The 25,188-nt window shown below is 39.0% G+C and overlaps 2 protein-coding genes across 3 annotated transcripts in view; one reads left to right on the forward strand and one right to left on the reverse strand.

Annotated features, from left to right (window-relative positions):
• Window positions 1–1,247: 1,247 nt before the first annotated feature.
• Window positions 1,248–11,874, reverse strand: DUS4L (dihydrouridine synthase 4 like). 2 transcript variants are annotated; one of them, XM_050915296.1, is made up of 7 exons: window positions 11,828–11,874; window positions 11,013–11,147; window positions 10,646–10,767; window positions 7,017–7,050; window positions 5,424–5,546; window positions 4,247–4,473; window positions 1,248–2,644 (listed from the first exon to the last, which is right to left on the reverse strand). In XM_050915296.1, the coding sequence occupies exons 2-7, from the start codon at window positions 11,120–11,122 to the stop codon at window positions 2,397–2,399; spliced, it is 864 nt and encodes a 287-aa protein (XP_050771253.1). In that variant the 5' UTR covers window positions 11,123–11,147; window positions 11,828–11,874; the 3' UTR covers window positions 1,248–2,396. The 2 variants fall into 2 exon arrangements, with proteins under 2 accessions (XP_050771253.1, XP_050771252.1); XM_050915295.1 differs by having other exon boundaries at window positions 7,017–7,134.
• An 88-nt stretch (window positions 11,875–11,962) lies between these two features.
• The window catches only part of COG5 (component of oligomeric golgi complex 5), a 191,155-nt gene continuing 177,929 nt past the window's right edge, over window positions 11,963–25,188 (forward strand). Inside the window, exons 1-6 of the mRNA XM_050915276.1 lie at window positions 11,963–12,029; window positions 13,031–13,170; window positions 14,150–14,207; window positions 17,360–17,414; window positions 17,515–17,584; window positions 23,432–23,552. Coding sequence (XP_050771233.1) covers window positions 11,963–12,029; window positions 13,031–13,170; window positions 14,150–14,207; window positions 17,360–17,414; window positions 17,515–17,584; window positions 23,432–23,552 — 511 coding nt within the window. The remainder of the gene's footprint in view (window positions 12,030–13,030; window positions 13,171–14,149; window positions 14,208–17,359; window positions 17,415–17,514; window positions 17,585–23,431; window positions 23,553–25,188) is intronic.

The raw sequence follows: 25,188 nt of genomic DNA on the forward strand, positions 1-25,188 counted from the left end.
GGCTTTAAGACTCCAATTTTGCAGTTTATTCTACATCAACACAGTGAAGTGCGTTCAGATGCATACAAAATTCAGAAGGGAAGAAGACGTACAATTCATTTCACCCTCAAAAAAGGATGATAAACTTCCGATGACTTTTATGATGCATAATTGGCCAGATCAAGCACTCCTTAATTACTAGCGATATTAACAGCAACCTAGGTCTTGTACTTCAGGCAGAAATCTCTATGATTGATCTCACACAGGCACAACAACTGCTGCCTTCGAAGTCATCAAGTATTCAGTTCCTAAATGGGTCAAGGTATTTCAAGTCCTCAAAATTCTATTTCCCCACTATTACAAAAAAAAAAAAAAGGCCTTGCATTTGTGTTATTTGATTATAACAACTTTTTCTTCTCTGCTCCTTGTGGCTAATGGAACAGTTCACAGCAAATAATAGTTGCTTGCCAAATCATAAAAATCTTAAGAAAATGCTAACACAGGGCTTGGTTAATACTTTCAAGAATCCCTTTCTTCTATAATTCAGTTGTATAGTTTTACTTTTTAATTTTGATGCAGAAGGCTGGAGGCATTTTCAGAACTGAGGAGAACTGAGTATTGCACTATAGTTGGGTGAACTTGAGACTGGAAATTCAGCAGTACAAAATACAATGTCATGCAGTTGGGAAATAAGAACTTTTGCTGTAAAACTGGGAGCTCATCAATTATATGATGAATATTAGTTGAGGAAAAGCAAGGCATTAGAAAGAGAAGTAGTAACTGCAGAAGACATTGCTGGGGGTTCACCTGGAATGCTATACGTAATTGTGCTCATCCAATGTCAAGAAAACATTACAATCCAGAAGAGTGAAAAAAAAAATTGTCTGAAGGAATGGAGAACCTATCACACCAAAAAAGGTTGTAGAGATTGTCTCAATTAGCCTAGGATAGCAAAGCATGTCTGTAGTTTTCCATTTGTTAACACATCAGGAAGGTGACCATATCAGAAGAGTTATGTAACTTTGCTGTCTTGAACAGTGAACTAGATTTGACGACTCAGGTCACGCCTTTCAAACTTTTGTTCGTATGCCTAAATCAGACATATTCGCTATGAAAAATGATCAAGTCTTTTATGCCATTGCATTTAAAAATTGTGAGAGTTTAGGTATCTAAACGACTAAAAGATCTGGGGGACAGCATCAAAAGCAACCTCCCCTCCCCCAGGTTGTCATAGTTTATAGTGTAATAAAAAAAAATTACAATTCTATACAAAACCAAGTAATTTATTTAGAAAATGTAGAACAATTCACTTGTATATTCATAGAAGTATCAGAGTCAGAAAACTAAGCAATTTCTGGTATGAATTTCTGTGTAAACATAAAGAAAACAAATTATTTGATTACAAATAATTGTACTGCACAGATTTGTGAAATTTCCCTTGCAGAACAAATGCAGCTGGTGTGTAATGTTATTATCTTGTTCTAATTTTCACTATTTCCCTCCTATACAAAGATTCAAAGCCAAGTGGCTGTCATGCCTTGATAAGCAACATGCCAGCAGGCAGAAAGGACTGCAAGAGCCCCACTGAGAGAATCTGTCACCTTTTCTTTGACCTATAAAGTTCTGTTTTGGTAGATGACAGGGATTTAATCTTCTATATAATTATTATACAGTAGATAAACAAGACTGAGTTTAGTTAGATTGAACTTTCAGGTTTTGTATTTTAGATTCAGCTAAGTTTGTACTTAGTTTAAACTATCTTTTCATTTTAATCTTTCCTTCTTTCTGTCATCGTTTATCTGTTTCAGCTTTCTTTCACTATATCAAGTGTGGAATTTTTCTGAGTTGTAAGTAAGTTTAGAAAGTTTTAGCCTGCAAAAGGAACATCTAATTTCAAAGAGGATACTACGCTGGGCTTCAAGCCCTCACAGTCTTTAAGCTTGAAAAATCTACTCAAATTTAAAAGTACAGCTTATGTCAGTTAAAGCAAAAACTTTTATAATTGCTCCCTTTGTATTGTTTTGGTCTGAAATTCTTGGTATTATTTATGAGTAGTCCTTCTGATTTTAGGAGGTTTCACGGAAGAAAAACCATAGTTTTGCAAACATATTGCTCTAAGCAATTGTCTGGTGAAAAAATATGTTACTGGAGTCTTACAATAATCAATCCTCTGTGCAGTAGTGCATTGTAAATAGAATTCCACATTTGTGGAATCTGGAATATTTTCTGGAGTGAAAAATGCTGACATAAAAATACTAAAAATATAAAGTATCACCCTGATTGTACCGTTATGCTGTGTTGAAAATACTTATGCAATATATGAATGTGACTAATAAGTAGGAACCCAATTAAACCTTTAACAATGTATTGACAATTGCAAAATACAAGTTTACATAGTACTAAAATACTTTCAGTTATCACACACCGTAATGGTCATTCAGATAATCTAGTACTGCTGAGGTACTCGATAAAACATTAAAAACTTTTTTTTCTTGTTTTGAAGTTATCCGTTCCATCATGTACATTAAGTGGTGGTGAAAACACGTAAAAGGAGTTCCATGCTCAAGAGCAATGTCAACCCAGTCCTGGATGCACTTCAAAGGTGTCTCTTCGTATCCGGCAAACATAGCCGGATTTGCTAAGAGTCCTCTAGCCACCATTATACCTTCAAATTGGAAATTAAAGCAGTAAGTTACATTATAGTTTAAATTTTACAGTAAATCTTCCTGTAGATTTTGTATAGCACGCCTTAGGACAACCACCCAAAGCTTACAGACAAGTAATGGGAGAACAACAGGGATGAGTATTATTGCCATACCAGAGAAATCCATTTAACAATCCAAACCTCAGAGTACCTACAACACCTGTCAACACATTCACTTGATGACGTATCCTTCCAGAAATTTTGAAACGAAACACAGGACACAGAAGCCTTTCTTCCCTACTTTTGAAACTGCAATTCAATAGTATTTTGTTTTTATTTGCCACACACATACAAGCCTGCCTTTTTAACATAAAATTACGATGCAAAGACACAAGAGTAGTAATATGCTAAATTTAGTTATTTTTAGTGCAACTCAGCTGATTCACTGACCTAGAATCCTTCTTCCAGTAACAGCTCGATGTCTCAATTATATAAATCTCAGGGCTCTTGATCTGCACTAAATCTTTCTGAACAAGCCAGTGTATTTGCAACTCTAATCCCAAATTCTCAGATAAACCCATACAAGTTCTATTGTAATTTTTCTGCGATTAAGGGATTCTGTTTCCCTGCACTGTCAAGATATAATCTAAACCCCTTAGTCTTTTCTTAAAAAATAGGATGATCAAAAATGAAAAATTTCTTTTGCTATTGTATGTGACAGAAAAAACCTGACGCTTTATATTTTTGCCATTGAGGGTGGTCAGCTGGGCTATGAGAACATTCTTTTCTGTTATGTATTTCCTTCCTGCTCTGTATTTGGGGGGAAAGTCACTGCAGCAGCATGGCAGTTTGGTTCAACTAATTTTTGTTGTTGCTATTAAACACCAAGAGTGTCAAAAGAAACCTGCCACATGAACTTTTCCTTATGACACTAGCTACTGTTCTCTGTCCTGTTATTCTCTAGCTGTAAGATCCAAAGAGTATAGATACAGATCACCTCTTCAAAACATATACTGAATTTCCATATTGTCTTGAAACCATAGACAGTTGCAGGAATGTATTGACACTAAATAAATGCAGGGCAATCCTTCACCCCAAAATTTTACCATCGAAGTGTAAGACAAGGTAAATACATACAGATCTGAGAGCGCAATGCCTCACTGTGTCCTTGAAGCTAACCATCTTAACTGTTAAGTATCTGGCTTAACAATATTTCCTTTTTCTGCCATATTCTTACTATAAGAAATCTGCTCCCATGTGCGGGAAGTAGAGATTGCCAAGTGGAAGTTTACAGTTCTTTAGAAGATGATCAGCTCCATAAAGAGATAGAATAAATGTCTGAAGGTCTCCCTGAACTCCACTGCTAATTGATAAGATAGCATAATTAAGCAAAAAGCTTTTGTAATTTGCCTCGGAAATCATTATTTGTGGCTTTGAATAACAGTGCTCTAGTGCACTGATGATTACAAGTGATTCTGTTTATGAGGTATCTAGAACATCCTCTTTCATTTGTCTCCGCAAAGGGTGAAAAGCATTCAAATCATGTCCTACTTACAGCCAAAATAAATACTTTGAAATCTGATTTGTAAATTTACTTAGAAAATAGAGTATGGTTAATCTTACCATCTGCTCCTGTCAAGTGATGAACGTTTTCAGCATCTTTTAAAGTTTTAATGTCTCCATTAGCCACAATAGGTATAGACATACTTTGCTTAATTATTTTAATTGCATCATAATGTACAGGCTGATGTCTTTCTTCTACACTTCTCCCGTGTACTGTAATCCATGAAACTCCAGTTGCTTCAGCTTTTTGACACAGGTCAACTGTTCTTTTTAAGTCCTCATGGATCCTAAAATTCCAAGGAATGAAAACATTAGATAGTAAGTTACCTGAACTGTATAAAAAGTCCCCCTCCATAAGGAGGAGTTACCACAGATTTGTATAAATAACAGTACAAAGAAAGAAAATATTACTGTTGGAAGATAAAGTTGGTTTTTTTTTTAATAAAGACATATGAGTTTAATGTGTTGAAACCACTATTTAATTTAGCATTTCCCAATTATATCACGTCTCTGAAATATACAGGGTAAATTTTACAGAGATGGAGCAAGGGTGCCCAAAAGATTCTAAAAAAAAAAAATCATTATTTTGCAAAAAATTCCCATTTATAATAGTTCCCCTTTCCTGAAGGATTGCAAACTGAGTTGAAACTTAACTGACAAATACGCAAAAGCCACATGGGATGTGTGGATAAACAGCGGATGAAGTGGTACAAAGCAATGCAAAGCAACAGTTTACAGAAGTTTAGAAAGTGATGACGGGAAGCATGATGTGTTCCTTACAGCAGCTGTGGGGATCAGTTCCCAGTTTTGTTACCCTTCCCTTTATAGCCAACAGCAACTGTGGCTCTGGCCTCCAACAGGTCACAAAATAAATCCTTGTGATGATATAGACTATGCATTGCTTTTCTTTTATGGAACCCTAGACCTTTGAACTTGTCCTTTCATGTTGTTTGGATCACAAGAAAACTCCAGCATCCAGTATGTTATCTGGGTAAGTAGTCAAAGGCTGTGCTGGTTCTACTATCTAAGTTTGGGATTACTTGCCCCAGATATTCTATCACCATCTGGAGTCAAAAACTCTTGGCAGTCTTCACATATAAGGAAATTATTATGATGTGTAAGATTACATTAACAGAATTACATATATTATAGTGTAACTATTACACTAACATGTTTCTTTAAAAAAAATTAAAAGGATTCTTCCATGTATCACAAACAGCACTTAAGTTAGACCTACCTTATTTTAATAGATACTGAAAATCTAGGGTTGTCGATCTGATTCCGTACATGTCTCACCATATCTCGAACTAGTTCTGGTTTATTTATTAAGCAAGCACCATAACCTTCTGACATCGCCCATCTTTAAAAGAAAAAGAACATTTGTATTCTACATCTGAAAAAATGCAGATCAATTTCAGTCAAATACATCAGTTTCTGTCCTTACGACCTTTAATGTGTGGTTGAGTAAACAGAGATAGTACTGGCTGTAGATCGATGATTTGTTTGCAGTTTGACACCAGCTTTTAGATCCTGGTTCAGTCTCCATTGTGCTGTTAGAAGTTTGGACAAGTTACTGATCTCTTCCAGTTCAATCTTCTGTCCGCAAAATGGACTCACAAGGAAGATAAATTAACATTTAATCAACAATGGTTTAGATCACACATAAAATAAATAGTTCGATGTTTCCCCTTTCATTGGGTCATGGATTTCTTCTAAACAGAAAATGACTTCGGATTGAAAAGGAAGATTTTTCAAGTGCAAGGAAGATTATGATTTCAGTAATGTTCTGTTTTCCCTCAACTGCAAAACACTATTTTGATTGGCAGGAACCTTTGCTTCCACTTAAGAGCAGCAGGTTTTTTCTTAAACAATTTTTCTTATAAAGGCAGATTAAGTGCACAAAGTTTTGTTATTTTGAAACCAGCATGCACAAGAAACAAAGGATTCAAATGTAAGCATGTATTTTTGGCCTAAAAGGAACTTACAGTTTGGCATACTTAACTGTAGTTAGCTTAGAAAAAAAATACACTTCCATTCCAAAGTCTCAGATCTCTCCAGAAAAGTTTTCCCAAATACTATAATTTTAAGTCAAGACAACCTAATTAGAATAGACAAATTAAGTATTTGCACCGTAATATTATCTTTTGCTTTCCTACATTTATTTTTGAGGTCTTCACTTAGAAAAAGACTGCCTGACAAGCATGTAATAAATGGTTCTCAATTGAACCAGTTAGCAAGAATCTTCATTTGTGCATTACTACTCTGTTTCACTGTCAAGACAAAATCTTTATCAATTTAAGTGAGAAGTAGATCACTAATTCACTGTACTTACAAACCTAATAAAAGATGGAAAAAATTCTTTTCAGCGCTTCCTGAATAATATAATCTGTATAATTATATTTTAGAGATTATCCTTCACTTGCAGAAGTCTGAGACATCAGGGACTCGCCTCGTTATTTCAGGAATTGCCACATCATTTCTCAAAACACTCTCCAAATTATTTGCGGCAAGCTCTTTTTGGTAATGCATATTTAACAGCTGTTGAGAAGGGATGGACACTTCACTTCTGAGCCAACACTCAATATCTCAGAAATGAAAAAAGGCAAGTTGGCAAATACACCTGGTTTTCCCAGTCTCACCATGGTGACAGGCATCTCAGAACATTCAGAACAGTGTCTTGCCACATAGACATTTCTGACAGGTTAAAAAGCTGTTTCTCTCTTGAAGTATATTTTTAAGTTAAGACAGAGATTACTATGAAAATGAAAACCAGCACTCTTTATTCTCAAATTATTTCATCATTATTTCACCAGCTTTTTCAAAACTTTACCTCTGAGGACAGCCACAGTTCAGGTCTATTCCATCTGCAAAAGGACAGACGATACGGGCAGCATCACACAAAACCTGTGCTTCTTTAGCAGCAAATTGAACAATCAATGGATGATCACCTACTCCAATGAAAAGATATTTAGAGATTTAAAAAACTCAGAAAATAAAAAGAAGAAATTCTAAATTTTGAATGTTTTTCGTATATTGAAAAGCTGTCTGGCCATGGTCCTGGGCAACTGGCTCTAGGTGACCCTGCTTGAGCATGAGGGCTGGATAACATGACCTACAGAGGTCCTTCCAAACTCAACTGTTTTGTGATTCTGCGAGCCCTAGATCACAAATAAAGGTAGCTGACCAGTGGTTACTAAGTGAGTATGTCTATCAAGAGAGGTGGGAATTCAGACATACATATGTGTCCTAGATGGTTGCTGGCTCAACATACACATTTTCTGACTGAAATTGGTCAGATGCTTTTCTTTCACAAAGATAACATATGAAACTAAGTATTCTCTATGTTTCAGCAGCCTTCATGCTTCCCCTCCTAGCCTGCCCCTTCTTGTCTGTGTGCTGCCCCTTTGCTGTGCTGACACGGCTGTCTGTCTTGCGAGGTGGGAAACTTGCTTACGGAACCAACCCTTCAGAAAGGAGCTAAACAACCCACAAGCTTTGCCCTTCCTTATCCCAGCCCATCTTTTTCCTCTTCTGTGCCAACATGGCTGGTTTTTATCCACAATGCAATACGCAGAGTTGGAATGAGAACACACGGGCAGAGGCAGCTTTAGCAGCTTTGTCTCCAGTGGGAAACCAAAATGTCAGTGCTCCTCAACTTGGGTCTGCTGAACTACTTGTGATTTACTAAGCCGCTGCAGAGAGCCAGATGGTCATTTGGAACATGCTCTCCTCTTTTACAGCTACTGCATTACATTAAAGGCATCTAAAAATATCTCAAACAGTCTGAGCACTCACTTTCCATATAAACTATTGCTGCACTTAAGAGGAAGAGGGATATCTGAGCACTGATGGAAAGAGATGATCCAACAAATGCACAAAGCAAGTACGCTTCTGTTACTGAAAAGACCGCAAGTGCTTCTAAAGATTTTTTCTATTTTAGTGGAAAATAAGTAGTTCTTGAAGTAGTGGAGCTTAAGTCAGAGAGGGCAGCAGTACCCTCTCAATCAAGTTGAGACACTTCTATAAGTTACCTAAAAATCCAGCAAGCAAAAAAAATCCCTTGCATATTTTCAAAACTGTCCATTTAAGACAGGGCTCTAGCTGAAGAGATTTATATTACTGCAGCTAATACTTTGGAATAATCCCACGTTCCTAATTTTTGGTTGAGCATTAAGTAATAAAAATACTGAGTCTAACCATATGAAATTTTTAGCACTAGCCACAAAGAACATCTATCTCTACTTTAGAAATACACAACAAAGAAATGTCAATGCCAAAGAAAATGGAAAACAGAAATTGCAACTGTAGGCTCCAAACCTACTCTGCTAATTAGAAGACAAAATCCCCAAACAGCCAAGAAGTTAAACATAAAACCACAGTAAAATTTCATAACCTGTTGTGGAGCTACTTGTTAAAAGCATAAATGCTAATAATGTAAATACTATAATCTTGGCAAAGCTGTCTACGGCAGAATGTTTTAGAGGCCTATAAAATTAAGGCCAGCATGAAAGAGGTGAATAGGGAAAAGATATTGTTTACAACACTAGAACATTTCATTTTGTACCCCTTGTTATCAGGCAGCAAAGTTACAGCATAAAGGACAATTTCCTCTTTCCCCATCCCTGCACCCCCCCAGAATATACTACATATCTGACCTGTGGAACTTCAATGCCACAGGACATTGTGTACATCAGAAGTGTAAGTAAGTTTAAAGGGAACAAACTAGTGGCTCTGTGGACCTTTAAGCCATATATATTGTCAGTTATATTCTTACTCATTTATTTTTACACACAAAGAATTATTCATGCTTTTTTAAAGTTGAATTCCACTAATAAGAGAGTCTACCTGTGCTTCCCAATGTGACTTTTCTCTGTAACTGCTCTGTTCTATTTGAATAATGCACCACAGTAAACAGCCAGTGCTAGAATAATGAAATATACTTCCCCTACTATTATATATACACTTATGAAACCACCAGTTCAGTGGTCTGAGTAGATTAAATCATCACACTTCATAGATCCTACACGCCGATCTTACTAGCACATTAGCAGCGCTCTTTTAATTTCTCCAGTTGCAGCCTATGGTTGTATGTTCCTTGTTATACTCTTCTACTGCAACCACTTCATGCCAGCAGATCTGTATCGTTATTGTCACCTCTTCCCACATATTTCATACCACTTTTCTCTTTTGCTTTACAGCCAGGACTCTGTACAAGTCCTTATACTCCCTCTTTTTGTATATGTTCTGGTTATGTTTCTGTACCATGCCTGAAGCCTTGCTTCTCCCATCAACCCTAGCCATGCTTCAACTTCCTGGTCTCTTCTTGCCTTCTTACTCCTTTTTATCACCCTCTCAAGATCTCAAGGAGTCCACCAACAGCCCCTTCCACTTTCCACTCCAGCTAATCTGAAACTCTGCTTCTTTTATCAATCCTTGATTCCACTGTATCAATGTCTGGTCTATTAATTTTTTTGCTTTTAGCAACCCTCTTATTTTTGTTAGAGACCAGAAAACTTTTCCTGGCAACGAGTTAAGTGTTTGTCTCTGAAACACACAAGAAATAGCAATTGCTAGGAAAACAATTGTACCATCTTGTACTGGGTCTGGCTGGGATGCAGTTAATTTTTAAATTTATTTAAAGTTTATTTATAGCAGCCTGTATGGTGCTGTGTTTTGGATTTTGTGACAAAACCAGTGTTGATAATGCACCAGTGTTTTGGCTATTGCTGCACAGTACTTGCACAGTGTCACAGCTTTCTCTTTTTCTCACTCTGCCTCCCCCGGCCCCCAGCAAATAGATTGGGGTGGGCAAGAAATTGGGAGTGGACACAGCTGGGACAGCTGACCCAAAATGGCCCAAGGAATATTCCATACCGTATAACATCAAGCTCAGCAATAAAACCGGAGTGGTAGGGGAAGAAGAAAGTGGGTTAGGATGTGGAAATTATGTTCCAGGGTGGCCATTGCTTGGAGACTGGCTAAGCATTGGTCTGCTGGTGTGAGGTGGGAAGTGATTGCCTTTGCATCACTTGTTTTTTTCTCCTTCTTTCCTTCACTTACTAAGCTGCCTTTATCTTGACCCATGAGTTTTTCTTGCTTTTGCTCTTCCTGTTCTCTCCCTGTGATGTTGGGGGGGTGGAGGAGGAATGAGTGAGCAGCTGTGTGGGTGCACAGCTGCTGGTCAGCTATGTGTGGTCAACCCACCACACATCTCAATCAGTTTGGAGGCCCTGATTTCAGGTGGAGACAAGGTTTTCCGCTATTTCACCTGACACGCTATCACTGGAATGTGCTTACTCTCACCTAGGGTACTTCTATGGTTTTACAATCAATCAGATATAGTATACCAAAATTGTTAACAGATGTCAAGTTGTGTGACAGACTTCATTCACTTGGCCAATTTAGTTTATCACGACATAAAACGTTCTGACAAGGCAATGGTTTCTTAAAAAAAAATACCTTTGTTTGTTGTGAATTCACTGTCTCTAGCTTTTGCAGATCTCACAAAATCAGCTGCCACTATCATTGGTGTGTAACACAAATCGCAACTGTATTTCCTAACCAAGGTTCTGAAAGCCAACCTGCAGACACATGAAAATTAAGAGATAAATAGTAGAGACATTCTTCTGATTAGCTATTCTAAAATGCTGTTCTGACATGCAGTACTGTGGGGATGTCCAAGTATAGTAAGATAAAACATGTCCCATGTCTATCTCCGTCTTAAATAGTTAAAGGGCAAAAAGGTAATCATCCCTGTTTTTACAGTCAAGATAAACTTCCTCAGAGAAAATACACTGAAAACTTAGCTGACATGACAGTTACTTACTTTGAATAGCGGACCATAGGGGCACATATTTTTACAACTTGCCCAGAATGAAACAAATCCATGGGATCTTTTAGTTGGCATTGTTTCGTTTCAACAATGTCACCAATCATGTATAATTAACAATCCTTTTAGCATCTGGAAAAACAAACAGTGTTTGCGTGTAAGTAATTCAGCTATTTCTCATAGGCTATGCAGCAAAGCATTAGAGCTTAAACTGGACTTGCTTTTTGGTATAGCGTCCCGCCAGACGTCCCTCACTTGCACAGCGTCAGGAACAAATCTTCTGCCACCACCAGCTATGAACACCGGCCTTGCGCCGGGCGCCCCGTTGCAATTTATAATACCCCCGTTGTAATACCGTTGTGTTTTCGTTCCTTACAGTAGGGATCGTTCAGGCTGGAAGGGAGGTCTTCAGCCCAGCCCCTCAGCGCAGGGCCGGCTCCGAGGGCAGCCCCCGCCCTGCTCCACAGGCCTTACGGAGAAAGTTTTTCCTCATGTCGGGCGAGAGCCGCCCCTGTTTCAGCCTAGACCCGCTGTTTCTCGTCCTCCCGCTACAGTCCCAGCTCCTCCGCCTCTCCCCGCACGGCGGGGGATGCGGCCCGACCACCCCGGCCTGGGCTCGCTCCCGCGTGTCGGTGCCTGCCGGGTGCCGCAGGCGCGGGCCCGAGGAGCGCCGCGCAGCTGCCGCCACCGCCCGCCCGGCTGCCGCCACCGCCCGCCCGGCTGCCGCCACCCCTCCTGCGGCCAGGCCGCGCTGCCCGCTCCCGCCCGGCTCGCTGCCCGCACCCTTCCGCCCGGCCCGGGCCCGCGCTCACCACGTGCGCGAGCGCCCCGCCGCCGCCCGTCCGCCCGCCCGCTCGCGGGGCGGCCCCGTTCCGTCGCGCGCCTTCGCCATCATCGCCGGGCGCCGCCGCCCGGGAGTGACGCGCGGGCTCCCAGCACCTGCCAGCATGGAGGAGGCGGGGGCAGGCGGTGGCGGAGCCGCGGCCCCGGCCCTCGCCGAGCTGCTGGCCGACGGTGAGGCGCGGCCGTTGGTGGCGGTTGGGGGGGGGCCGCGCGCCGCTGGCTCGGTGTGGGGGGAGGGGGGGGAGGGCAGCGCGGCAGCGCCTGGCTGTGCCCCCGCCGGCGGGACCACGTCGGGGGTCCCGTCCGCGGGCAGCCCTGAGAAGACGGAGGGTCCTTTGCGAGGGCGGTGTTGGGCTGGGCGGGCAGAGCCGGGGGAGAGGCGCCGGTGCTCGGAGACGGGGCGAGGAGAGCGGTGAACCCCTGTGCTGTGGAGTCACGGAAAGTTTCGGCGGCGGGGGGACGGCAGGCGCTGGGGAGTGCTGCCGCGCCTGCTGAGCGTCCCCCTCCTCGGGGAGGAGACCTCCCGCTGCTGGCAGAGGGGTCTTGATGGCGCGGTCCTGCGAGGTGGCCTGTTCGCCTGTGGTCCCTTGCTTCTAAAGGAAAGAGAACGTGCACTGAAAGGAGAGACGGAGGTGCTTGGTAATATTAGTATGCGCTGTCTGGAAACTCGGGTCTTGCTTGATCCAAAATCATCATTGCAGTATCATTAATTTAATAGTTTTTAAACCAATACCATTGTAAGAGTCTGGTATGATTCATGAAGTTGTCTTACACCACTAATCCTCAGGGACTTGAAGATGACTGGTGTGTGTTTGATTATGAGTACAACCTCAACAGCCTCACCCTGGTTACACTGTAAAGTTTGAAGAAGAAGGTATCAATACTCTTTAGTGTATTCTACTCAAGAAAAGGCTGTGGGGAATAAAGGAACATGTGTCTGTTTCACTATTTACCACCCCCCCCCCACCCCCCCCCACCAAGTCATCAGCTCCAAACTTGTTTCTCTTGATTCTGGTCTCTTCTCAAATTGGTGTCGCATTTGTGTTATGGGATATAGAGAACATATGCTGTTACATTTGGAGAAATAGAAGGTCGGAGAATTGTATGCTTTAGGTCCATAAATATTATTTAACTGTTCTGAAGCATGAAAATAAAATCTAAATCTTTTTCAGAATGTTATGCTGACTTCTTCAGAGAAGACTTCGATGTGAAAGCTTACACTTCCCAGTCTATCCATCAGGCTGTGATAGCTGAGCAACTGGCAAAACTTGCCCAAGGTATTAGTCAGTTGGATAAAGAGCTTCATTTACAAGTAAGTTTAAAGCATACCTGTTATTCTGGGGTGGTTGTTACGAACTAGTCAAAAGCTTAGTAATCTTATGATCTTGTTCTGAAATTGCCCAGTGTACTCTGCAAGCAGTAACTAAAGGTACAACTTGCAGCAAAACTAGTAGTGAATCTGATACTTAACTCAGTCAAGCCCACTCTTAATACTCCTACCAAGAAGCCATATACTGCTTTGTTTTCAGTTTCTGCAGCCAATCTCTGTATACATGGAGGTTCTACTCTTCCTTGTAAGGATGTTCCCTGACTCTTCCTAAACGATCATGTCAGCTATCAGAAACGCTGGCCTGTGTTTTGGGATGACGATTGTGAGAAGATGGGGAATGATTTAACTTGTACCCTTTCATCCTGTGCTGGAGAGTAGCCTTGGCTCTAAGGCTAACCTTTAGCTGGGCAAATACAACCTATGTTAACACACCTCCACACCTTCAGAAAGGCTTTTGAGTTTGAATAGGAGAAGGCTTTTTGGTAAAATCTACATAGACACCACAAATCCGCAGTGGACCTCGCAATGAGAACACATGCTAAATTTGCGTGTAGTTTCAAAACCTGCTTCCTCCCTCCCCCTGCCCCAATTGGTAAATTCTTTGGGAACTAGTTTCTAAATGTCATAAATAGAAAAGAAAGTATTAAAAATGTGAATATACATTATTACTGTGTGATTAATAAGCTTACATTTACAATTATTATATATGAAGGTGTGTTGAAATGCAATTGCTCTGCTGGCTTTAATAAAGATGTCAGCTACGCTGCAGTTACTGACCCTCTCCTCATTCTGAGCTTGCCCCTTTTGTGAATTAAAACGTGTTCCGAAAACCCTTTCATCTTTAAGGTGTGGCTGCTTTTCCTGTGTCTGCCTAATGTAGGGATGATGATGACATTAATATCCCTTTCAGGCACGCATCCCCATTTTTCTGTGTTGATTTCTCTATTCTATTTTTTTTAAGGTTGTTGCAAGACATGAAGACTTGCTGGCCCAAGCAACTGGAATTGAATCCCTGGAAGGTAAATACCATTATGTTATACTTGCTATTTCTTACAATGGAGGAAGCACTTTTAATATCTGTGCAGGCAACGTCATTCACTGCCAAATTTGGTCCCTAAAGTTAAGGCTAAAGGTCTTACTTTTGAGGAGTTACATGTGGCAGCTTTTTTTTTCATGTCAGTAGATGGAGCTCCAGGGGGAAGACTTGGCTGATACTTCTCTGGAGTAACTGCTTCATAGGAAAGTGTATTTTGATAATCAGTTCTGAGCAACTTTAGCAATCGAGTCTTTTGACCTTTTAATATATTTTTCTAAATAAGCCTAATTTTGTTGGAACATTAGCTGATATATGTTGCTGTAAGTACCAAGTTTGTGCATGTTGCGTATGCATATGTTGCATAGTTTGCAAGTCTTAACCAAAGAGGCTTTAACACATAATCTTAACTGCATTGAGACATTTTTTTCCTAGTAAGAGGCTACTAAGTTAAATACATACCTTTGTGTTATTCCAGTGTTTGGGATCTGGATTTTAACATAAACTGCTGACTTTCAAAGGTCTTATTTAGGAACCATTGAATCTGTATAGAAAAATGGTTGCAGTATATTGTTCTTGTGCCAGGAGCTTATTAGACCTGCCATTCTGCTCTTTGTCACTTGCTGGGAACTTCATATGGTTTTGGGGTGTTTTTGCGCAGAAAGATATTTACCTCTATAACATGCTAATTTGCATATACTATAGGATCCAAGCACATCCCCTTTTCCTCTTCCTTTTTGTAACTTGCTAAGTAATTTATCTTTGTTCTTTCTTCTGCTTCTAGGTTTTGGCATAACCAGAGAGTTTCTGGTTACTGACAGTTCTAGTATCTCCTTAGTCTCTGGAACTTGTTGGATACAGTATTTGATTGTTAGCATTTGCATATAGCTATAAAAATAAAGAAATGCCTATTTAATCTAGCAATGGTAGCTTCCGAATAGCTTTTTAAACAGTTGGAAAATTAAGCATAGGAAAACTGCAATCTGTGTTCATCCTCTAAATAAGTAGACAGGAATCTGTAGTCAGTCTTGTGATTGATAAAATACCTCCCAGTCACGATCTTCAGCAATTTGTGCTCAGTGGAATTGTGTTTTCTGACATCAAGGTTGTTTCTGAAGGCATTCGTTTCTAAAATGGCTCTGAGGAAGGAATGAAGTACTTCAAAACAACTATTCAGTTATAAAACATTTCTATAAGGCAGGTGTGGTAAATAATGCATGTTTTACAGCTAATAACAAAAAAAAAATCTAATTCACCTCAAATTTGTTGAAATGTCTCCATTTACTTAGGGTTATGCTCTTTAAGAGGCCTTTTCTGTGTGTGAAGGAAGGAGAAGCATGCAGAGGTTCTAATCCTGAAAAGTATTTGATACTTGAGACATCAGTAGAAACTTCAGTCTGCAGTTGCCAGGAAAATCAAGTCTATGCACACAAAGATGAAGTTTTAAGTTTTGCAAAACTTTCTGATCTCTGCTCTGCTTGTGCTACATGTGATATGTGGTCACTGTAGAAGAAACACCGAGTCAAGATTCATACAAAAAAGAAAAGATGGATGTCAATAGAAATTTTAATTATGACATTAGAAACACATAGCTCTTGGTATGTTTATCAGGAAGGTTAGCAAATGAAGATTATGGAGCTAATTCACAGCATGCACAATCATTTGGATGTGTGAAAGTGAATCTCATTAAACGTTTCAAATTTATATACCCAGCTTGTAGAGTCCTTTCTTTTTTAGGTCTGTGCACTTTTTAAATGGTACACTGATCTGATATACGTACTCTTTTCTGTCCACAGGTAGCTCAATAGATATCTTGAGCTACCTGTTAGCTCAAGATAGGCTGAATAGTATCATCCCATACCTTACGCAGCAGATGGAGAGGGTAGATTACCTTTTCACCCATCCTAATTCTGCCTTCTGGCAAAAGGACTGCTGTATGGTTTATGGCAATGTCACAGTCATAGATGCAGCAATGTCATGCTACTGGCTCTCCCCCATTATTGCAATGTAGAGTAGAAAATTCAGCCTATTTTGCCAACTTTTCACTGTATCTCATATCTTCGTCCTCTGATACGTGAGAATTGCATGCCTACCATTCCATGTGTAAATGTCAGAGAACTCCTCAGTCTGTCACTAAGCCAAGTTAATAATTCTGAAATATGGAGAAGATGGGAGTTTGCATATTTATACAAAATACGTGAGCTATAGTCCCAGTACAGGACAAGCTGAATAAAACTATTAGCAGTAGTTTTGTTTATCTTCCATCTTATTGTATCATATTGCAGTTTTATCCAATTTGATGATGACATGCTTGTAAACAGGACTTTACAAAAATGTAGTATGTTTGAGAATGCTAACAACAACTGGAACAAAAATAATTTCATAGGCCTGGGTTTGTGTAACTTAATTAAATTCTCAGCAGGCTGATTCCATATTGCAACAATGACTGCTACCCTTGACTACTTTGTTTGCAATTTAACAAGAAAAGAACAAGCATGCTTGTGGTCTTTCTTTGTGCTGCTTTGCCAAACTAATCTGGAACAAACATGGTTAGGGTAGTTTGCTCTGTTTGTAACCTAAATTAGATGTCCTCACAATGGCAGTGATGATACCTTACTTTTTGCTGAAGATGCTTATGCACAGGAAGAAAACCTTGAAATAGAATTGGTTATCTTCTCAGTCCTCTTTGTCTGTTGGTTTCTCTGAACTGTTTAGTCACTATGTTAAATAAATGGTGTTAAATAGATTGTGCCATTTTTGTATATCACGTTCAGGTGTTTGTACCAAGTTATATGCCTTTGAACAGCAGCCCTGATCATCATTCTCTTAGAAAGCAACATATTCTAAATATTATTTGAAACTTAACATATAATGGATTTTAGAGTGATATTTCTTCTGTAGGTTTGTGTTCTTTACCAATAAATTTTCCATAACATTCAGTAAGTGACCTATTACCTGCTCAGTTTATTTCCAAATGTGCTGTGTTTTATTAATTTCAATCTGTTTGAAGGCTTTGTTGTAAAGGAGGAAACTGGGTTTTTTATGCTAAAGTAGTCTGCAGTAGTTACTATGATTTGAAGAAGAGTTCTTTCTATAAATGACAAGTGTTCCATGTAAAAAATCTGCTTTATATTGTAGGTGTCCTCCAAATGATGCAGTCTAGAATTGGTGCTCTACAAAGTACTGTTGATAGGTATGCCATTCATTATGCAATTAGAAAGTATAAATTCTTAATTGTTCTATCATGTTATTTATTAATACTCCTATAAATAAATTTCTCTTCTTATTTTTAGAATTAGAGTCAAAATTGTTGACCCCTACAACAAAATAGTGTCTCGCACAGCTCAGCTGGCAAAACTTCAAGTAAGTTGTATTAAAAATGTATTTTAAAAAAACCTTTTTGAACATGTATTATTTCCCAGTTGTCAGAGATGGGTGGGATTTTCCTACTCCAGTAGCCTGTAGTTCGTTGTCAGTATTTCTCAATGAAAATCAGTATTTGTGTGTCTCTTCATGAGCTACTGAGAAGTGCTTCGTATTGCAAAGTAGAAGACAGACCTTTGCACTAGCTAAGTGAGTTTTTACAGAGATGGAGGGAAGAGGGAAGGGTTATCTCAGAACAGATAAATTAAATTCTCATCACTGTTTGTGTAATTTTTCTATTTAGTGTTACAGTGCCAGTGTTTAGAAGATGCTTTTCTCCTCTAAGTTAATGCATACTTGGCTGCAGTTTAGTAAAGAGTTTGGGAATTAATTCTTTCAAAATAGTCAAGATGCAACTTATGGAACCAGTTGTGGTTCTGGAGTTTTTTAAGCCCAGGTACATAGTTGTCCCTGTCTTTTGAATATAAGTGGAGTCTACAGGAGAAGGTAGATCTCTGTTAGAGGATAGCAGTGGGAGAGAGCTTATTACAATGATGGTGAGATAAGTGTCAAACACTTCCATTGTTAATTTTATAATAGTTGAAAACTATTCCATAGATCTTCAGGAGTCACATGGCTGCATTCTATTCAGTTTATGGTTTGAAAAGCAACCCAACTCCAAATCCACAAGTGTTTAATGAGTTATTGTTTGAACTATTTGTCTTCGCAAGTTTACCTTAGCTTTGCAGAGCTAGGAACTTATCTTTTAGTGGCTGAAATTTGAGCTGTGGATATACACTCAAGTAGATTGCCATCTGCGGGTGACTGCTGTTGTACAGTAGAGTAGATGAAGCTGCAAACTGTCATCCAGTTTCTAGTCTGGGGGCTGGTGGAGCAGCTGCACTAGTCTCTTGGCTGAACTTCTACTATTTTCTGCATTACTTTCAGTAGCAGTGAAGTTCAGCAGGAAGCTCTTAACACTCTGTTCAGCCAGTTTGTCCAGCTGCTTCTCCTGTTCTTTTCAACTCCAGCTGTTACTGTTTTTGCCACTGGGCAAAACTTCCATGACTTCCATGTGGCAGGTTAGGTGCAGATTTTTTTTGTTCTCTGATGTATGTTGCAGCTGTGGAAAGGGTTGCGGGAATTTGGGGCTAAAGATGAAGATCATTTCTGCCCTGACCTTACACAAAGTCAAACTGCAGAAGGACGTCTGAGAAGAATGAGTCCCTGAACTTATGAAATGTTTCTTGGGTGCTCTTTGCTTCCTATTTGCTGTAGCAGGGTTACATGGATTTTCCTGTGGTGTGAAAGCAGCATCCATCCAGGGTCAGCATTACTCAGCCTGTGCCAGGGAATTTGTAATATCTGACTTTTCTTGGCTGTAAGTCAGAAAAAAGAGGTGCAGGGTAAGGGGAGCCTGCTAGGCTACCCTTCCTAGCATTCAAATCCACTTACTTACCTCAATGTAGAAAGAGGAACGATGATTCCAGCTTCTCTGCCAGTGAGAGTCCATCCTCGGCACGAGAGCTGCTGTCCCTTCTTGTGTTGGCAGATTTATAGTGAGTGCTTTATGTTGCACTACACTGCTGGGAGGAGTTGAGGGTCAGGACACCTGAATTATGAAATGAAGCTGGACTTACGGAGAGTTGAGCCAATAGGCCTTTGCAATCTGAACCCTCCTGCCTCCCCGAGATGCACTGCTGTGGTGTCTCTTTACCTGGCTGCCTTGTTTGTTCAGGAAGGGTGGGCATCAGCACAGCAAACAATTCATTTCCTGGTGGTGGCAGGGCTTATGACATGAAATTGCTCCCAAATGCAAGACTTGTGGCATGGGACACTTTCAAACTTGCTAATTTTATCAGTTGATGTACAGTTGGTAGAATAAGTAGAAAAAGGTAGATGACTGATAAAAGAGGTTGCCTTCTGTCAAAATCTGTAAGGTTGGCAGGTGTGTTTTGCTGAACTGTGTGGTGTTTAAGGGCCTCTTGTACTCATGAAGGTATTATTTTAGTGCTTCTCCATTGATTGCTGTGGGACTGCTCACAAACTGAAGGAATATTTGGCTTGCATAAAACTGGATTTTGCCATCCTTAATTGTTTTTAATATAGTCTGGCTTTTTCATAAACATTCTCTCTGCAAATTCATTGTCAAACTTCAAATCTAGTCCTGAATTCTAAGTCTCTGCTGTGTGCTTGTGTATATTATGTCTTGCTCTGCTCTTAGAGCTTCATGGCATCCCAAGGGAGCAGCAGACTCAAAAAGCTTACTTCCTACTTTAAACCATACTGTCCCCTTCTGAGTCTTTCCACAGTAGATCACAAGCTAAATGGGAATAGTTAACAGCTGAAATATGTAGACAGAGAGTTTGTCCTTCAGAGGGTTATTTTCTGTGCAGCTCTGTTTAACCAAGCATCTCTACATGTTCTCTTAATTTCAGATATCTCAGTGTTTAAAAATCCTTATAATAGCCTAATTTTTAAAACCTTTCAAAAAGTAATAATTCTGTATTTTAAAGTTATTCTCTCTTTGAAATAATCACCCGTAGCACATTTCATCCTGGTGCTACTGTAACTAAATAGTAAATGTAGTCTGAAGATAGTGGACTGTCTCATCTTTCTTCAGGATTCTGTTATATATACATTCAATTACATTATGATCTGGCAGATATATGCAATTGCATATCTGAGCTACATACTGGCACATTTTCAAGTGGTCCTCTCTTTATAATTAAGACTTCTTTCAATAATTTCTTAAAATTAACTTGAGATTAAGAGTAAGAGGCTTTTTGATTGCTCGAATTGTAGTAATAATGTCTGTTAGTGTTGATATGTTGCTTTAAATTTCAGGAGATAACTAACATGTAATCTCCAGTAAAATCAGGTTTTATTTTTAATTTTACTAAAACCACTGGGACTAACTCAGGCCACTGGCCTTTTCCAAATTAATTCTTGCTTGAACAGTGAAATTCATTCCTTCTTGGATGAAAGCATCTCCTTTAGAAAAGCATACTATACAACTCAGGAAGGGAATGTTTCCTGAATTAATTCAGACTTCTGTTATGCAGGTGGGCAGGTTAGAGGATCTAGCATCTGTGAACAACTCCACTATTAGATAAAATTTTTTATTTCCGTTACATGGTCCTCATATATTGCATTCTTTTACAGTGACAGGGAGATTTATTAAGTTGAACAACCCATGTAAATGGAAATACTTGGGTGAAACAGAATCTTTGTCAAGGGCACAATGCGGTAGCAATCACTGTGAAGTTAAGAGTGCATCTTCAGTGTCTTTGGATTTTTCTCCTTCTAATTCACAGCGCCAGAAGTTAAAACTTTTTTTTGCTCTTGTATCTAAATGTAACTTTTCCCATCTCTTATTCAATTTGATAGCCCTTTTAAGATTGTTTCTTGGGATAGGAGATAATGAGCAACACTTCAATGAAAAAGAAAAGCTTTTGGCATGTAAAGTAAAAGATGGTCAGAAGATAACTGAAGTTGAATTCCTAGGGAAAAACATCAGCCAGAGGTACACAATTGGATTAGATAGTAATTACATTTGAAAGCAAAGTAGTAATACTATGCCCTCTTATTTGGCGGAGCACAGTGCACTATATAAAAAGCTGGTTTTGATTCATCTTGCAGAAATTTAGTTCACAGATACGAAAGTGATATGTGGATCAAGATTTTTCTAATTAAAGAAATGAATTAATAAAAACTAATACGTTAATCTCTCAAAGTAGGATAAGCCCCACTTGGTTCTCACTAATGGTAATAGAAATCATGTGGTTAAGTTGTCTTAGAATGCTTAGGAGACTTGCACGTCAGACTATGTGATACAGAGCCAAAAGCAGCGAGAGTAATTGTGCTTTCGGTGATTTGCCTCAGTGGGGCTTTTTCTAGTTTTTCCTTTTTGTTCTGTCTAGGTGTTTAATAAAATTGAACTGTAAATATTTGTGTTTTGATTGGTTTGTGCTGGCGTAGGGAAGAGACTGACAAGTTGTGCAGTTCACTGAATATTGGTTGAAATGACTCACTTGTGTGTGTTTTCGTATGAGCACTTTAACATTAGTTTTCAAGACATTAACTTGAGTATAAAAAAGGGGTTCGAAGTCTGTCAGATACTAAATATTTTTTAAAGTAATTTTAATTTAATTTTGATATCCATAAGGTAAATACTTCAGGTGGCTTTGCCTTCAGTACCAGGGAAGATACCTCAGAACAACTATGTCTTTCTTGTTCCAAATTTCTCATTTACCTCTTGTTGTGGTTTAACCCCAGCTGGCAACTAAGCACCATGCAGCCACTCGCTCACTCCCCCCCACCCCTGGGATGGGGGAGAGAATCAGGAAAAAAAACCTCGTGAGTTGAGATAAAGACAGTTTAATAGGACAGAAAGGAATGAAAAACAATGATAATGATAATAATATGACAATAGTAATACTAAAAGAATTAGACTATACAAAGCAAGTGGTGCACAATGCAATTGCTCACCACTCATTGACCGATGCCCAGTTAGTTCCTGAGCCACGATCTGCCCCTCCCAGCCAGCTCCCCCAGTTTATATACTGGGCATGACTTCGTATGGTATGGAATATCCCTTTTGCCAGTTTGGGTCAGCTGTCCTGGCTGTGTCCCCTCCCAACTTCTTGTGCCCCTCCAGCCTTCTTGCTGGCTGGGCATGAGAAGCTGAAAAATCCTTGACTTAGTATAAACACTACTTAGCAACAACTAAAAACATCAGTGTGTTATCAACATTATTTTCCTACTAAATCCAAAACACTGCACTATACCAGCTACTAGGAAGAAAATTAACTCTGCCCTAGCTGAAACCAGGACAGCTCTCTTGTTAATCTGATTGCAGATGTTGGACTGTACCTATGACTGTACTGAAATCCACATACTTTTTTACCTTCTCCTGAATTGCATGTCTGAATTCTAATTTAGATGTTACCCGCTCCAGAATGTTGCTGCTCCCGTAGCATGTACCTCCTAGCCCCACTGACCCAATGCAGCTCTAGAGGAACTCTACACTTGATATAACTCCTACTGTTTCTCTGTGTTATTTACTGTGTAGAAGGAGAAAACCTGTTTCAAGATCTTAGTTGAGTGAAAAATTGTGAAACTATTATGTTTGATTCAGATGTCAGCAAGGCCTTTTTTCCTAAATTGGTGCTAACGAAAATATACACAAATATGTTTCCTGAAAATTTACATATGCATCCATCTTCTTAATTTTTAGCCAAGAATGCTGTGTATTTTAATAAACCTATGAAAGAATGTGAACTAACAGTTGGCTGAATGAAGGTGACTCGCCTTATGAAAGTTTTGCTGAAAATGAGTTTTTACATATATTCCTACCATAAGAGTCAATATGTGTAACAACAATTTAGCCTGTAAGTTTTATTGTCCTCTGAAGTAAGTGCTGCCATTTTGCTTATTTTGGATCAATATTTGATTGGCAAGGCCAACTTCTTAATTTTACTAAAGCTTACAGAGGGGAGGAATATTGAGGAGAGATGCACAATGTAAAATAAAGCTCACTTCTAGTTAGAAATAGAACATGTCTCTGTCATAGGGTTCTGAGTTTCCTTTTTTTTTTTTTACTAGTAATGACAGCGTAATCTCAGTAGCCCTGTGAATGTAATTACCAGCTTTAGAAAGTATTGGTCTATATTGCATAAAATAATTTAAAAATCCTGAAAAAAGGGATTTCGGTGTTCTAAAGTTCCTTGGTTTTATTCGCATTCATATTTCCTTTTTTGGTTAAAATATTTCCATATTTGAAGCCTAATATTATGTGATCATAATGTACTGATAATATCCCCTAATGCTGCGATTTCTCTGCAGGCTGCCTGTGACTTGCTGCGAAGGATAATACGCATCTTGTATCTCAGTAAGAGACTTCAAGGACAACTGCAAGGAGGGAGCAGAGAGATAACAAAAGCTGCCCAGAGTCTCAATGAACTTGGTGAGTCCTTCTTAGTTACTTTTAGAGGCATTTTTTGCTTGCACTCATATGAGTCGCACTAGTGTTTGACTTAAAAAACAAAGAAACCCCCAAAACTTTTTACTATGGTTCTTGCTGTCTGCTTCCTGATTTGAATTGGGAAATGGTATGGACAGAACTCATTAGTACTTTCAATTTTTTCATATGACTTCTCTAGATAAAGGTATTTAATAACATGAAAATTCTATGATAATAACTTGTGTTCTTTTGGGCAACAATTTTTCTGTGAAGCAATTAATTTCTTATTGGTTTGTGTTTGTATAAAATGCCTTCAGAGGCAGCAGATAAATATTTAGCTTTTGAAAGACATTGCACTACAATAAGGCATAGTTTGAATTACAGTTTACATTCTAAAAGAAAATTATTGGTGCTGTGACCTTTATGAAAGCCATATGTGATACGATATACAGATACCTAACCTAATTCAGATACTGGAAGCATTCTGCTGCAGTAGCGACTAATTTAACCTGTATTTTATTGGCTTCTAGGAAGAATGATGAAATAGTTCTCATGAAGCTCATGTTACATTGCTAGATTGTTTTCTGTACTTGAGCTAGCTTGGGTACTTCCACACTGTGCTGCAGGATACAGTGAGGAGCATCCCATTAGTCTTGGAGATCAGTTGTTGGTGTTGTATATGGTATCTTGCCTGCTGTTTCTCCTTTGATTTAATGGTATTCAAATTTTAGCTTCCAAAAATAGGTCGTGGGAGGGCTGAACTATCAAACATTCAGAATCATCCTGAGGTTTATTGTGCATATTTGTCACTACTGCTCTTTTTATACTGTGTAATCAAAAAATTATTAGGCAATGACTTAGCCTTATAATTAGCAGACAGTGTGTTGCAAATGGAAATTTTATATATTTATTTAGTATATCAGTTTGACTGAAGCACTTAAGCATCAATTGTAGCATTCTAAGCTAGAATATTTTTTCTCATTTTCTATTTTTTCTAAATTTTTATTTTCTTTCCATTTTGGTGTACCTTCACATCTTCAGGATAATAAGTAATACTGTCTTTTAACTACCTGAATTACAAGTCTTGTGGGATTAATCTGAATGCTAGATCCTATTCAAATAATTAGTACAATTTAATGGTAAAATCTGAGATGTTTATCTTGTGTAGTTTTTAGGATTTCTTTCTTTTAAAGAAAATGCCTTTTATTACTCTCCTTCCTCTCTTTCTTTTTCTTTCACCATTTAAAAAAAGAGCTTGCACTTTCTTTTGTTAAAGTGTCACAGTCTTTTGAGTTTCTTGTTTTCAAATACTTGGTCTCTTCCTGAAGCTTAGAAAAGTCTGAGTAATTATTATTGTTAAAAATGAAGGGAAACGTGTCCCCTTAGGAAGCCCTTTTGAGTTTCATCTTGCAGTCCATAGGGGGGGAGCCAAGGCTTGTGGTCCGTAATTTAATCCTTAATTCTGGATGGTTTATGGCCAGGTAAAATCCCTTGTCTACTGTCATTTCTCTCTCCCTCTCTTTTCCTGGTATCCTTCCCTTCTTCTCTCTTACCTCTCTATCTGTATCCCCACCTCATCTTTTGGCGATCTGCTCTTTGTTGTCCTCTGCTGCCCACCTTGGCTGGTCTGAATTCTTAT

This window comes from Gymnogyps californianus, chromosome 1, assembly GCF_018139145.2.
Source record: "Gymnogyps californianus isolate 813 chromosome 1, ASM1813914v2, whole genome shotgun sequence".
Lineage (NCBI taxonomy): Eukaryota > Metazoa > Chordata > Aves > Accipitriformes > Cathartidae > Gymnogyps > Gymnogyps californianus.